The 14,497-nt window shown below is 60.4% G+C and overlaps 1 protein-coding gene across 10 annotated transcripts; it reads right to left on the minus strand.

Moving 5' to 3' along the window:
* Nucleotides 1-125: 125 nt before the first annotated feature.
* On the minus strand, nucleotides 126-13,638 carry TMEM179 (transmembrane protein 179). Of its 10 annotated transcripts, XM_063652086.1 has the most exons (7): nucleotides 13,287-13,638; nucleotides 5,236-5,373; nucleotides 3,536-3,614; nucleotides 663-2,029; nucleotides 552-593; nucleotides 414-505; nucleotides 129-347 (listed from the first exon to the last, which is right to left on the minus strand). In XM_063652086.1, the coding sequence occupies exons 1-4, from the start codon at nucleotides 13,589-13,591 to the stop codon at nucleotides 1,850-1,852; spliced, it is 702 nt and encodes a 233-aa protein (XP_063508156.1). In that variant the 5' UTR covers nucleotides 13,592-13,638; the 3' UTR covers nucleotides 129-347; nucleotides 414-505; nucleotides 552-593; nucleotides 663-1,849. The 10 variants fall into 10 exon arrangements, with proteins under 10 accessions (XP_054305273.1, XP_063508156.1, XP_054305280.1 ...); XM_054449298.1 differs by lacking the exon at nucleotides 552-593 and having other exon boundaries at nucleotides 126-347; nucleotides 414-551; nucleotides 594-2,029; XM_054449305.2 differs by lacking the exon at nucleotides 552-593 and having other exon boundaries at nucleotides 414-551; nucleotides 731-2,029.
* Nucleotides 13,639-14,497: the final 859 nt, after the last annotated feature.

Here is a 14,497-nt window from a genome sequence, read left to right on the forward strand (position 1 = left end):
CACATGCACAGTCACACCCTCACATGCACACTCAGTCACACCCTCACATGCACAGTCACACCTTCACATGCACACTCAGTCACACCCTCACATGCACAGTCACACCCTCACATGCACACACACCCTCACATGCACACTCACACCCTCACATGCACACTCAGTCACACCCTCACATGCAGTCACACCTTCACATGCAGAGTCAGTCACACCTTCACATGCACACTCACACCCTTACATGCACACTCAGTCACACCCTCACATGCACACTCAGTCACACCCTCACATGCACACTCAGTCACACCTTCACATGCACACTCAGTCACACCCTCACATGCACACAGTCACACCTGCACATGCACTCAGTCACACCTTCACATGCACAGTCAGTCACACCTTCACATGCACAGTCACACCCTCACATGCACACTCAGTCACACCCTCACATGCACACTCAGTCACACCCTCACATGCACAGTCACACCCTCACATGCACACTCAGTCACACCTTCACATGCACACTCAGTCACACCCTCACATGCACACAGTCACACCTGCACATGCACTCAGTCACACCTTCACATGCACAGTCACACCTTCACATGCACACTCAAGTCACACCCTCACATGCACAGTCACACCCTCACATGCACACTCTGTCACACCCTCACATGCACACTCAGTCACACCCTCACATGCACAGTCACACCCTCACATGCACACTCAGTCACACCTTCACATGCACACTCAGTCACACCCTCACATGCACAGTCACACCCTCACATGCACACTCACACCCTCACATGCACACTCAGTCACACCCTCACATGCACAGTCACACCCTCACATGCACACTCTGTCACACCCTCACATGCCCACAGTCACTCTCACATGCACTCAGTCACACCTGCACATGCACACTCAGTCACACCCTCACATGCACAGTCACTCTCACATGCACACAGTCACACCCTCACATGCACACACTCTCACATGCACTCAGTCACACCTGCACATGCACACTCAGTCACATCTCTCACATACACAATCACACCCTCCCATGCACAAAGGCACTCACAATCACATCCTCCCATACTCACCCACACACAGACCCCTGCCATGGCTCCTGGCCCAATCCTCTGTGTTGTACGTGTGCCCCCAAAATCCCCAACCAGATGATACCCCCGACTCTGTGGAGCCCAGATGACCATGTTCCTGACCCTCAGCGAAGCACAGACAGGACCCACACACAGTGGGGTGAGCTCACAGGCCTCAGAAGCCTCCCTGAGCCTGGCCACAGGGTCTCCCAGTCCTATGGCACCCATCCAGGAGGGGGACTCAGCTGGGAAGGGGGCCAACCTGGGGCCAGAGGCTGGAAGGCGCCGTGAGCTCCTCCCCACACGTAGCCTCTGCCTGGATGGCAGAATTCATGCAGAATTCGTTCAGGGCTGAGTGACGTCTGGCCACCCCTGGGCCAGCTGGCATGGAGACAGCATCCGGCCAGGGTTGGGGGAGATAATCTGGATGCCCTCCACATAGGCTGGCCAGTCAGGTCCTACTGGGACAGCCATGGGGCCCTGTGTGAGGCCTGGAGGTGCCCCCCTCCTCCGCCCCACACCCATAGTCTCTCTGCACCATCCTCATCAGGGAGCCGGCACTCACCCAGTCCACTGCTAGGCTCACAGGTGGGCACTGGGGCGCTCACCTCACTACACGTGGTGTCGAGGGGACACACGCAGGGCTGCATGTGGTCAGGGCCCAGGCAGAGCCCCCCAGCTGCTTCCCCAGGCAGGCCCGTGCCCCCAAGCGCAGCAGGGAGGTCAGGGGCCAGCTCCCCCTGCCTGCGCTGTGCCTAAATGACGGCGCTCTTCTCCTCTTGGAAGGAGGTGCGTGGGGACGGCCGGGCCAGCAGCAGCTCCTTCTCGTGGATCAGGCTGTCCAGCAGGTCCTCCTGACGGTAGTTGTGGTAGACCTTCAGGAAGGCCAGCGTGGTGATGGCCAGCCAGGCCAGCCATGAGGCCCACAGGCCAAACTGCACAGAGGGCAGGGGCAGGGTCAGAGGCCGTTGGGGGGCCACTGTCAGCACAACCCCCTCCCACCGGCCTCCAAGCTCTGCTCTGCAGGGAAAGGACGGGACTCAGAGGAAGGAGGAGGCCGGGGACACGGGGCAGGGCCAGCTCCTGAAGACCCTGCCCAAGATCAAGCTTCTGAGTTCCTTCCTGCAGCCAGCATCGTTTTCCAGCACCTGTGGCCCTCCCGGAACCCACTCTGGTGCAAAAGCCCCGGGCACTCAGACCAACCCTCACTCCAGGCCAGCCAGAGGCCCTGGGGAGGGGCAGTGGCCAGTGGCGAGTGCTTTCTCCTCCAGCAGCTCGGGCCTGTCGGCTCTAAGGAGGGCAGGTAAACAGCGGAGGCTCCTCCAACCACCGGAATAAATTGACCTTTAGCCGCTGTTTCCAAACAGTTGAAGGAGAAACAATTTAATCAGAACCAGGCCTGAGCCACATTAAGCTGATTCTCATTTGAGCGTGTTTGTCATCAGACTGCACTCACACCTTAATCCAACTGGCACAAATTAGGCCTGAGGCCTCTTCCACTCACTAAATTTGCACAAAGGTGTCTTTGACAGATCCAGTTCATCTCGGCAAAGAGCATTCAGGCCCACCCATGTCCAGCACCCTTGGAGGGCTCCTGGCCAGGAGAAGCGTTCTCAGGCCAGCCACGGCCAGCAAGGGCCTTCAGAGGCCAGTCTGGGGTCCAGAATTGGACCTGAAGCTGGCAGGCCCTGATCAGTGCTGGCAGGAGCCAGGTGTCTGGTCTCAGCCACCCCTACCCGGCACCCCTCATCTGCATCATCTCCGTCTGGGGCAAACCTGCAGATTTCAAGGGGCAAACCCAATTCCAGGGTTCCCCCTGCAGCCCTCACAGACCACTGATGTGTCCCCACATGTCTGCATTTCAGCAAATAGCGTCCCTCAGAGTGGGGGCCACCATGGCCCCCCACCAAGTCTCCTGGGGGGCGGGGGAAGCAGCTTATACAAGGGCAGGGTGGCAAATCTGAATTCACAAGTGGGATCCTCTGCCTCCTTCCTTGGACTCTGTATCAGCTTCCCCCTGGCTAGGGGACATCTCTAAACCTCCAGCACTGATCTGAACAGGCCCACCTAGCGCCAGCACCAAAGTCCAAAGCCCTTGTCCCTACACTGGACCCCCGGGATCTGATGCCTGGTTTCGTTTCTAGCACCACCTCCCCCCACACCCCCACACTTCCCACCCCAGACCCCAGGGCCTTGCCACTTCCTGATTCTAACTCACTGTGGCCATCTCCTCCCCAAACCCACCTACAAAAGCCCAGCTCTCCCCCACCTCCTGCAGGAAGCCTTCCCGACTGCTCCCACTGCCTGGTCCCGTTGCTAACTACCTTATCTACACAGGAGCCTGCCTCCTCCTCTGGATGGGGGAGAGCTCAGCAAACGTCCAGCAGTAAATGGCCCCCTCCCAGCACTGCAAGCCTCCCTTCTTGCCCAGAGCCCCCTACCTGGGCAATTGCAAACTGATCATAGAAGGCAGAGTTGTCCACGCCCAGCTCCAAGTCGATGTCCTGGAGCTCTTCACAACTAAAACAGAAGGACGTAGGGTGGAAGGTGACCACCAGGACAGCCAGTGCAGGACATGGCTGAGCCGCTGGCCAGAGAGCCACGAGCTTTGCCCTACAATGGTTGGGGGGCAGCAAGGAGTCTCTGGGGACAGCACAGAGGGTTAGCCTCGATGCCTCCTCCATGGAGCAGGACAGCCTTGGGGGAAGGAAACCTCCAGGCCCCTCCCTGTCCTGGCCCTGGACGACCGGAAGATGCCAGCTCCGCCTCTGCCCTCCTAGACCCTCTGCCCCCCATGCTTCACACTCTGAGGATCACGGGGTCTCAGAGGTAGGAGATGCACGGCTGCCTCAGCCAGACAGAGATGGAGGTGGCGTCCCCACCAACGCTGCCCAGAAGCTCTGCCCCCATCACAGAGGCATCTGAGGAAGCAGTGGGCATTGGAGGGCCTAGGAGTGAGCCAGGCCTGGGCTCCTGGTAGGTGTCCTGCACCCCCAACATAAAACATGAAACCAGGACACATTGACAGGAGCAGGGTGCCAGAAAGAGGGGGCCCAGCGGCCCCAAATCCCTGGAGGGGCTGAAGGGCTGGAAACAGTGTCCATGAGGCCAAGGAAACTTTGCGTGTGTACGAGGGGTTGCCCATACTCTTGGGAAGAAGGTGGCCCGAGCCAGCAGGCAGAACTGGGACAGTGCAGGATGAGGCACAGGGCACAGCCCAGCACAGGAGGCCCTGCAGGGCCACACACCCAGGTGCTTCTGCTTTCCTCTGGTTTGTGCTCCAGGTACCCCAGGGTGGAGGCACGGAACAGACAGGCAGGGAGCCCCTTCGGCTTTGCTGCATCTATTGCAGATGCTGGGGTTTCAGGTCTGGGTTTGCTTAAAGGAAGAACGTGGAAACTCTGGAGGGTTCCTGTCTTCCAGGGTTTTGGCCTGGGGCACTGGATGGTGCCCCTCAGGGCTGGGCATCCCACTGTGGGGGGCAGGCAGTCACCGTGCTCCACTCTGGGGCCCTCCACAAGCCAGATGATGCCCCTGCTAAGATCCCAGAGGGACCACCATGGCTCAAAGGCCTCCATCCCCAACCCGCCTGGGAGCTGACCCTCACCCTACCAGAAGCTTCCTCTGCTCTTGTTCTTCACCATCCCCGTCCCCTCCACCATCTTCCAAACCCCCCACCATAGGAACCAAAGCCCTGAGCCTAATGCTCCCTGGGCTCTCCCATGCAGCCAGCACAGGACAGAGCCCTAGGGTCTCCAGCCGTGTGGCCACACCGAGCCCCCCACCATGGCCCGGGGCCATGCTGCATGGGATCTGTCATCCAAGCCCTGGTGGCAAGGACAGGGCATCTGGAGTCTGACCACCTGGAGCCACCCCCAGCCGTATCCAGCCCTAGGGATGATCGCTCGTGTGTGACGTGTGATGCTGCCGGCTCCTAGAGCGGGAAGGTGTCTGACATTGCGGGGTGGGTCTCAGGGAAGGGGCTGCCCAGGTATGCACAGGCAGGGGCACAGTGGGACCAGGGACCGCAGACTCCTGGAAGTCACCCAGAGCAGGTGGGAAGATCACCCAGAGCAGGGCAGGGTGTCAAGGGATCTTCCGGGGAGGTGGGCCGAGGCCGAGGTGGGTGGGGCGGGCGCACCTGTGGGGCACGGTGCCCTTCTCGGTGATGGTGTCGCACCACATGGTGAAGCCCACACTCACGATGGTGCTGGCAATGAAGACCACGAAGACCACGAAGGCGCTGACCAGGAGGTTCAGGAAGGCGGAGAAGAAGGAGCTGCAGCCAGAGACAAGAGGGGCAGGCTCACTGGACACCATCTCCTAGGCGACCCCCCAACAAAGCTGCAGCCAGAGACAGGAGGGGCAGGCTCACTGGACACCACCTCCCAGGCGACCCCTGCCCCCAGGCTGCAGCCAGAAACAGGAGGGGCAGGCTCACTGGATGCCACCTTCTGGGCGACCTCCACCAAGCTGCAGCCAGAGACAGGAGGGGCAGGCTCACTGGACACCACCTCCCGGGCGACCCCCACCAGCAGCACCCCCCAGACCCTCAGGATTCCTGGGTTGGGCCCTGTGGGGCCTCAAGGAGTTGTTCCCCCTTCCTGTGGTCCCTAGGGCAGCTCCGTGTGCCCCCCTGGGCTGCAGGTCACACCTTCCCAAAGACCCAGGACCTGGAACCCTGGTCCCCACCATTTCATAAAAGAGGCTGCACCCAGGGTGGAAATGAATGACATCCTTCCAAAGCCGCCCAGCCACAGTCACCAGCAGCTCTGGCCCAGGTGCTTGTGTCCCCCCAAATCCATATGTTGCAGTCTGCTGAGGGGTTAGAAAGGGGGGCCTCTGGGATGAGAGGAGGTCTTGAGGGTGAAGCCTCATGAATGAAATGAGTGCCCTCCTAGAAGAGACCCCACCGAGCTCCCAGAAGATAAGGACACAGCAAGAGGAACGGGCCCTCAGCAGGCATCGAACCTGGATCCCAGCCTGGATCCCAGACCTCCAGCCTCCAGAAGTGTGAGCAGTAAATGCCCGTTGTTTACAAGCCCCCAGCCTGTGGTGCCGAGAGCATCCATTCACCCGCAGGTCATCAGCGCGTGGCCTGGACCCCTGGTAGGGCTTGCTTGATGGGCCGGCTCTGGTTCATCCATTTAAACTTAAAAGGCCAGGCTGTGACTGGGCCCATCCAACCAGGGCCAGAGCATGGGGAGCGCAGGAGGCAGGGCCATGAGGAAGGAGCTCGCTTCGGGCTGGGCCACACTGCCCCAGGGGTCTGAGGCCTCTGCCAGGGCACACACGGCCATGGCTTTCAGAGGATGCTCGTGTTTCCTCTTCTGAGGATACCGGGCACGTGGTCGGGACACCCACCCCACCCGGCCCTCCTGCCTGGCCTGCAAACATCCACCATCTCTGAATTGCTCCATCAAGATTCAAAGTCCCTCGAATGGGCCTGGGGTGGGCTCAGCCTAGAATGCACACAGAGGCTCCGGGGGGTAGGGACAGGGAGTAGGGATAGGGACTGTCCCTCCAGTGGGAGCCCCGACGGGGGACTCCCTCACGGGCAGACACCAGCACTAGCAGGATGGCTGAGAAGGGGCTGCTCCCGCCTCTCACCTGCCAGCAGGCTTGATGTTAGCCTGCGTGCTGTCAGCACACTGGATCTAAGGGAGGTGACCCACGGAAACAGCTTCACAGTGATCATTTAATAAACAAGGTCTCCCTGGAATCTCAGCCAAGAAAACATCAACGCCACCATCATCCGAACTTGGCAGCTGCTGATGAGGCAAAGTGGAGGCCAGCGCATTGTCTGTTCATTCATTCAGCAGGCACTTTCTGAGCACCTGCTCACCCTGTGCTGGGCACAGAGGGCAGAGTGATACAAAAGACAAAGTCCTGGCCCCGGGAGGTGCCCCAGCCAACGCGCTGAGGATAAACCCAGGCCACAGCGCCCAACTCAGAGCAGGTGGCACCAGGCTGCTTTGTAACATCTGGTGCCTCCAAGGAACCCGTCCACTGGCCCCAGTCCCGGCCACACTGTGTTGGTGACTGCTGGGCTGACAGCAGAACGACCCCCCAGGAACGGGAGGGCTTGAGCCACCCCAAGGAGTCCCAGACAAGGGGAGAGGACACAGGGACACTCTTAAAGCCATAGGCTGTGATCCCAACAATCACAACAACGAGGGCGGGACCAGCAGGACTCACACACGTACGCGTGGGGGGTGACCGAGCCTCTGCCCAGGCCTCATGGCCAAAGATGGCTGGAGGGTGGGTACCGTGTGCCAGTAGACAAGCCACAACCCCCATCTCAGTGCCACATCCAAAGCTCTCTGAAGACAGAAAGAGCAGCGGCAAAAGTTTGCCCGGATGGGCGTGGGGCCATTCTCAGTCCCTCTCCGGCCCAGTGTGCTGTGAGTCTCAGAGCTGCCATACATGGGACTGGCTCCATCCGCCCTGCCCAAGCCTGAATCACCGTGTGCCAGTGTCTCCCGCCTGCTCTTCAGAGTGCGTCTCCTTCTCCATTCTCTGTCTGGAGGCTGAAAGGGGTGGACCATGCCAATGACCCCATGCCCTCTGGCTTCCGGCTGGGTTTGGGCAATGGGGTGGGAGGGCGAGACAGCAAGGTAGGGATTTGCTACCAGGTCCCTCCACTGAAAGTCACTGCTCCTCTCCAGGTGACCCACCCGTCCAGGTCCCGTTAGCCAGGGATGGGAACAGCACCACCTCCACTGACCCCAGGAACCCCACAACTTCATCTGTTGTCAACCAGCCCTCCTTCAATTACCCTTCCTTGGGTGAGCCATCTGCTGCTGCTGGGACCCTGAGGACACAGTTCTGAACCCCAAAATCCATCTGGCCTGGGGGTACAAATGAGGGGCCAGGGGCCTATAGCCACAGAGCGGAGCACAGTAAGCCCGCCCCACCTCTGCAGTCTTGGACCAGCTGCTCCGCCCCAGCCAAGGAGGAAGTGGTGGCGAGGCGTGGCCAGGGTCAGCTCCACAGCCAGAGGCAAGGAAGCAAGGGGCCATTGCCATGGTCCACCCCTTTCAGCCTCCAGACAGAGAATGGAGAAGGAGATGCACTCTGAAGAGCAGGCGGGAGACACTAGCACACGATGATTCAGGCTTGGGCAGGGTGGATGGAGCCAGTGCCATGTATGACAGCTCTGAGACTCACCAAACCTGGCCCACTGGATGGTGCTGGAGTAGGGGCAGGGGACAGCCCCTTGCCAGGCTCCCACGGGGCACATCCACTCCTCCACCTGCTGGACAACCCTCCTGCGGTCCTCCCAGGGACCCGGTCTGGCAGGAGCACCCTCCGGCACCTGGCATTCCTAGACTTCCCTGACAGGCCATCCCAGAGACCTCCCTGGAGGGCCAGGCTGACCACAGTGCAGAGAGGAGGCTGGGCTAGGGCCCGTTACCCAGTGCCACATCCTAATCCCCCTCGGGAGGGTGGGGCAGCACCCTCCACATCTATAGTATACCGAATTCTAGACAGGCATGTGCACGGCCTAAGCTTCCCTGTGTGGCCGGGCTCCCTAAGGGCAAGGTCTCCCCGAAAGACCCTGGTGCCTGCAAATACCTGGCCCAGTGCACCTGAGATACGGCAGAGGCTCTGGGCCCAGGTGACCCACTGTCCCCTTCCCACTGCTTAGTGTGGGCCACAACACAACCTCCAACAGACAGAAAAGCCAATTATCTGGAGACTTCAAACATCCAGCCTCATCCCTATGAAATGGGCCCGATTTTGGAGTCTTCTCCCATGACCAGATCGAGGGGTTCCCCACGAGATAGGGAAGGGACCCCAGGCTGGGGCCGCTGCCAGCTGACAGCCTCGGTCTGCTCCTCTCATTCCTTTCTGGTCGGTTTCCAGGGATCCTGCCCAGGCTGTCCAGGTCGTTGAAGAATTGGATGCGTCCAGAGCATCCCCGGATCCAGCTCCCCAGAGGTCACAGGGCCACCCAGCCCCTCCCTCACCAAGGCCAGGCCAGGCCAGTGGTAAGGAACAGGAGCTCGGCACACACAGGGTTAACCCTGTCTCTCTTCACTGCCGCTCAGGGTGCCCTGCCAGGATGTGCCATCTCCATGGTGACCGCTGTCCTGGAAAGCCCAGCAATGTGAAGGCTCAGCGCCGGCACGGGCAGGCAGATGCGTTTAACGCAGCACCCCTCTGGCCCGCCAACCACAAACTGCTGCCAGCCCACGTGCTCAATGCTCCCTCGGTACAGCTGCCCCAGGCCCACGGCTGCCTCAGCAAAAGCTTCTGCCCCGAAATGGCAAGCCCTTCTGAAGCACAGGTGCCATTCCATTCATTCATTCATCCATTCATTCATTCATCCATTCATTCATTCATCCATTCATTCATTCATTCATTCATTCATTCACTCATTCACTCAGCAGCCAATAATGGAGCATCAAGATGACACCCCTCTGCAAAAAGCTACCCCCCAGACTAATTTTCACACTTCTGGGCACGAGCTCTCAGGGCCCGGACTCTGCACGAAAGACACCCCTGTAGGAAGAGGAAGCTGGCACCTGAGACACACGGCCTCTGCTCCACAGGCTCTGGACCTGCCATGTGCCCCTCAAGCAGACCTCAAACAGGCCCTGCCCTCACACTGGTGGGAGAGCAGCTGGGTGGCCCCTGAAGGTGGAGTCCCCTTTAGAGGATTAGAGCATGTGCTGTCCTAACCAGGCCCAGACCTCTAGCAGCCAGAGTCTGATGGGGTCAGCGGGATCCTCCATGGGCTGGACGTCCAGTGGCCGTCGATGGCCCTGAGAGCCCTTGTCTACCACATGAGCTCCCCGTAAAGGCCTGTCTCAGCCCCTTGGCTGGTCCTGAGTCCCCTTTACCTACCCGGCACTTGCTCACCTAGTCTATGCAGCTGGACCAACAATTGAGTTGGAATTGGCTGCTCTATCGCTGGACCCTGCAGACCCAATCTTCCCAGGGGTCCAGAACTTCCTGACATGGCAAGTCTGAAGGGTGGACCCGTTGGCCAGATAACTGAGTCTCCACAGGTAGCAGGGCCAGGTGAGTGACCACAAGGCAGCAGGCCTCAGGCCCCAGGCATCTTTCTGTCAGTCATTCAACAAACATTATCTGGGGACTCCTATGCACCATCCCCTGTGCTCAACCCTAATGACACAGAGATGAATAAGGTGCATGTCTGCCTTGGCTTCACCCAGCCATGGGTCCCCTAGGGTAGGGTCCGCTAGGGTGGGGACCCATGGCCTGAGATGGCTCTTGAGAGCGTTAACCTTCACCTACAATCAGAACTCAATGGAGTGCTGACATGATTGACAGATGTCAACGCACAAGCTGTCTGCCAATGGACTGTGCAGTGCATGAGGTTGGGGACAGGTGGCCACATGACCATGTGAACTGAGCCACTGATTCCTGATGGTCAAGAAGGACACGGGCACCAGATGTCCCTGGAAAAGAGCAGGCTGGGCGGAGGTCAGTGGTGGGAGGATTGGTGAACCCCTGAACTGAAGCAAAGGGGCTGAACCTGAAGTGCTCCACCACAGGCCCCTCCCTGACAGCAGGAGCTGCCCGGACCTGACCTCCAGTGGGGTCAAGGCCATGATGAGCCTCCACAATGCAGCCCCCCTCGACAACCCTAACCCTCATCCTAACCCCCACAGGCCCTGAGCACACCAGGTCATCTAAGGCTTCCTAAATCCCATATGGGCCGGTCAGCAGGGCTGCAGCAGAGGCTACACAGCCGGCCTGCATCCCAGCCGGCTCCACCCCTTGGGAGGATGGAACACCACCAAGAGTGCTGGGAAGGCCTGCAGACTCCCCAGGAATCTGTTTTCTGCCTTTGGAAGGAGACGGTGCTGGCAGTTTGCCACGGCTGACAGACAGACACCTTCCGTGAGACGGCGAGAGGCAGAGCTGCTGTTACGGTGTCCCTGGGTCTGCTGCCCAGTGTGTGCGAAATAGACCATACCCTGTGCGACCTGGACTCCTGTCTTGCAAGCTCTGGGCTCTTTTCTCCCCTCTCCCTGTCCCCCAGCTTCTGGTGGAACCCCCTATAAAATCTCGCATCACTCTGACAACATAGCTGGGTCCTATCTAGAGAGCCACCCTCTGTCAGCCCCAGCTGGACCACAGGCACCCTGAGGGACACCCAGAAGGCGGGGAAGATGTGCATGAGCAATGAACCAACTGTGGCCCCACCTGGCCTGCACCCTTCACCCTCAGCTTCCCAGACTAAAGGGACCTCAAACGTTGGGAGGCTGACCCTACTTGCTGGCTGTCCCACTCCCTCTTCACACCTATCTCATTCAGGGAGGCTTCCACCCGCCTGCCCTGCATGCACAGCATGGACTGGGCAACTCTCGGGTTTGGCAACATGGGTGCAGATGACATCTCAAGCCTCTTCTTGGGACACCAGCCCTGGAGTGAGCTGAGGGAAGGAGGACGGCTGCAAATGAGCAGGACACCACCCTGCGCCCGGCCTGACCCCATCTTGAGCAGGACTCCAGCCACACAATTTGGACCCATGGCCCCACGGTACCTGGGTCCTCCCAGGCTGACAGCCAGCTTGCTACTGACCCCCATCCAGAACCTTAGTGTTGTGGGTTGAATGGTGTCCCCCGAAAGATATGCCCAAGTCCCATCCCTGGTACCCGTGACTGTGACTTTATTTGGAAATAGCATCTTTGAAGGTGTAATTAAGCTCTGGATCTCAGGATATCTCCCTGAGTTTAGAGTGGGCCTGAATCCAGTGACTGGTGTCCCTGTAAAAAGAGGGAGGACAGAGAAGCAGAGAGAAGACGCCCTGTGAGGACAGAGGCAGAGGGTGGTGGGACAAGTGGGTTTAAGTCCATTTGGTGCAACTGTGCTGCAGCAGCCCCAGGGCACTCCTACCCACAGGCGCTGGGATTCTCACCCCTCCTCCAGATTTTGCAGCCCCACTTGGCATAGTCCTGGCTCCCTCCCTTCTCCCTGAAGCCCCTCTTCTTCCCCTCTCTGGCCCCTCTCTGGCCCCTCTCTCAGCCAAAACCAAGCGGTGGGCTCACAGGGGGTGGGCAACAGGAGGGCCTTCCCACTCCTGCCACCCGCACCCCTCTGAGCTCTTCTCATCTCCCACCTGCAGCAGGAAGTGAAAACCTACAACAAAGGATGGCGGTGAGGGCAGAGTTTGGGAGGAGCCTGGGTTTCATGAGTGCTCTCCCGGAACCTCTGCAGGACCTCGGGCTGCTCCTGGGCACAGCAGGCCTCAGCCAGGGGAGTGGGTGGGCCCACAGAGGGGGTGGGTGGATTCACAGAGGGGGTGGGAGGGCCCACAGAGGGGGTGGGTGGATCCACAGAGGGGGTGGGTGGATCCACAGAGGGGGTGGGTGGATTCACAGAGGGGGTGGGTGGATTCACAGAGGGGGTGGGTGGATTCACAGAGGGGTGGGTGGATTCACAGAGGGGGTGGGTGGATTCACAGAGGGGGTGGGTGGATTCACAGAGAGCGCCTGCAGAGGGAGTGGGGGGGCCCCCAGAGGGCCCCCAGGGCGCCACTGGCTAAGGGTGTCACCGCACCCCAGGTGAACCAGGTTGTATGGGCTCCAGTATCCAGCCGGAGCAGGAAAGAGAAAGAGGAAAATGCAGGCCAGGAGGAGGAAGGCGCTGAGTCCACAAGGCACAGCCCTGGCCCTGCAGTCTCTCTCCACGCTCCCCATCCAAGGCCTGAGCTCGAGGTGGGCCTGGGTGGCTCCCCTCCAGACAGCCGTCTGCCGTCCCTTTCCCAGGGCGATGGTGCTGGGTGGGGCTCCCCAGTACGCCCTGTCACTGGGGCCTGGAGAGCCCAGTGCAAGCCCTAGACTGGGCTGGGAGTTGTCGCCGGTCCTGGCGAGTGTGCCCTGGCTGAGCCGACCCAGGAAGGTCCAGGCCTGCTGGGTGATGACGGTGCAACATCTGCAACCCAAGGGGGCAGATGCCCGGAAGCGGGAGGTGATGCGCACTTGGAGAGGGGAGGCACTGGCCTTGTACGCAGGACCGGTGGTCGTCATGGTCCCTGGATGTGTGTGTGGACAAAGGGCAGTCTGCGTGGAGGGGGTGAGGGCCGATTGGTGACATTTGAGGGCCTCGGAGCTGCCGGAGAGACGGAGGGACTCGCGCGCCTCCCTGGGGAGGCGGGTCTGGGGGCGCTGTGGGCATGGAAGGGGCGCCGCGCCGGGAGCGGCCCCCACTTACCCCTCGTGTCCCTTGCAGAGGAAGAAGAGCGTGCGCCAGGCGTGCGCGGCGGCCAGCAGCAGAGACAGGAGGCTGGCGAGCAGGCTGAAGCGGCAGGCGGCGGGCGGGCCCCACTCCTGCACCGTGAAGCGCTCGCGCTCCTGCACCGTGAGGTTGGCGCTCAGCCACATGCCCTCGGTGAAGAGCAGGCAGCGGCCGCGGAAGTCGTGGCCATTCTCGGACAGCGGGACCACCACCACGAAGCTGAACAGGAAGGCCAAGAAGTAGCAGGCGCATTGCGCGAAAAGGAAATTGTTGAGCGCCATGGCCGGCCCGGGCGAGAGCGGCGGCGGGGAGGCCGCGGGGAGCTGCGCCGAGCGGGGAGGCCGCGGGAGGCTGCGCAGTGGCGGCGCCGGCGGGTCCGGCGCGCCCCTCCCGGGACGCGTGCGCATCGGCAGAGCACGGGAAGTGCCTGCGGTCAGCACCGCGGACAGCTCCTGGTGCGCGCGGGCTAGGAGCCCGGGGTCCAGGGGCTGGTCCTGGCCAAGCCAGAGAAGGGCGGCCTGCGGGACATGCGGGAATTTTAGCAGGTCGGCCTGGGGAGACCGACCCTGTGCCGCTAAAGACTGCGGGAGCCACCTGTACGGGCCTCACACAGGCCGACTCTGCGTCCCCAGTTCCTCATCAGCTCGAAAGAAAGGAGGCCAGGAGAGAGCGGGTGGGGCGGGGGGTGTTGGAGGACACCCCCAAGGTGCCCATAGTGAGGTGTAGGAGTGCAGCTTGCAGTCCAGGCTGAAGTGATTCCTTTGCGGGGGTCCCGGAATGCAATGTATGAGGGGAGGGGCCAGATCGTGGAGGAGTCGGGGTCCAAGGGACTGGGACAGAGGTCATCCTCGAAGAGATGGGGAGGGTGAGGCCAGGTGTGGGCAGGAGGGGGTGGACCGGGAGCTTCTGCAGCCCCAGCCCTCCGCGGGGACGTGTGTTACACTGCCTGACACGGGCAGGACCCTGGAGCTGCATTTGTAAGATAAATAATGGGTGCCCCAGCACCTCATTAAGACATCTTTGCAGAGATGGAAATCGCTGAGGCATTAATTAATAGAATTAATGCCTTTTCTAGTTGCCTTTAAGACTAAGTCACCTTTAGTCCAATTCCCAGAGTGAGGAAGCCCTAACATTGCTCCTCCTGGTTTAAAATTACATCGGCATTTTTGTTGCAAGCACTAAAAAAT

The sequence above is a fragment of the Pongo pygmaeus genome, chromosome 15 (genome assembly GCF_028885625.2).
Source record: "Pongo pygmaeus isolate AG05252 chromosome 15, NHGRI_mPonPyg2-v2.0_pri, whole genome shotgun sequence".
Taxonomy (NCBI): domain Eukaryota; kingdom Metazoa; phylum Chordata; class Mammalia; order Primates; family Hominidae; genus Pongo; species Pongo pygmaeus.

Coding starts and splice junctions, on each gene's coding strand:
- TMEM179 (XM_054449298.1), bottom strand. CDS start 13,591: ATGGCGCTCAACAATTTCCTTTTCGCGCAATGCGCCTGCTACTTCTTG. Junction 5,374..13,286: donor CTCTGCAAGGGACACGAGGG/GTAAGTGGGGGC, acceptor CTCTGGCTGCAG/CTCCTTCTTCTCCGCCTTCC. Junction 2,030..3,535: donor ATCAGTTTGCAATTGCCCAG/GTAGGGGGCTCT, acceptor CCCTCTGTGCAG/TTTGGCCTGTGGGCCTCATG.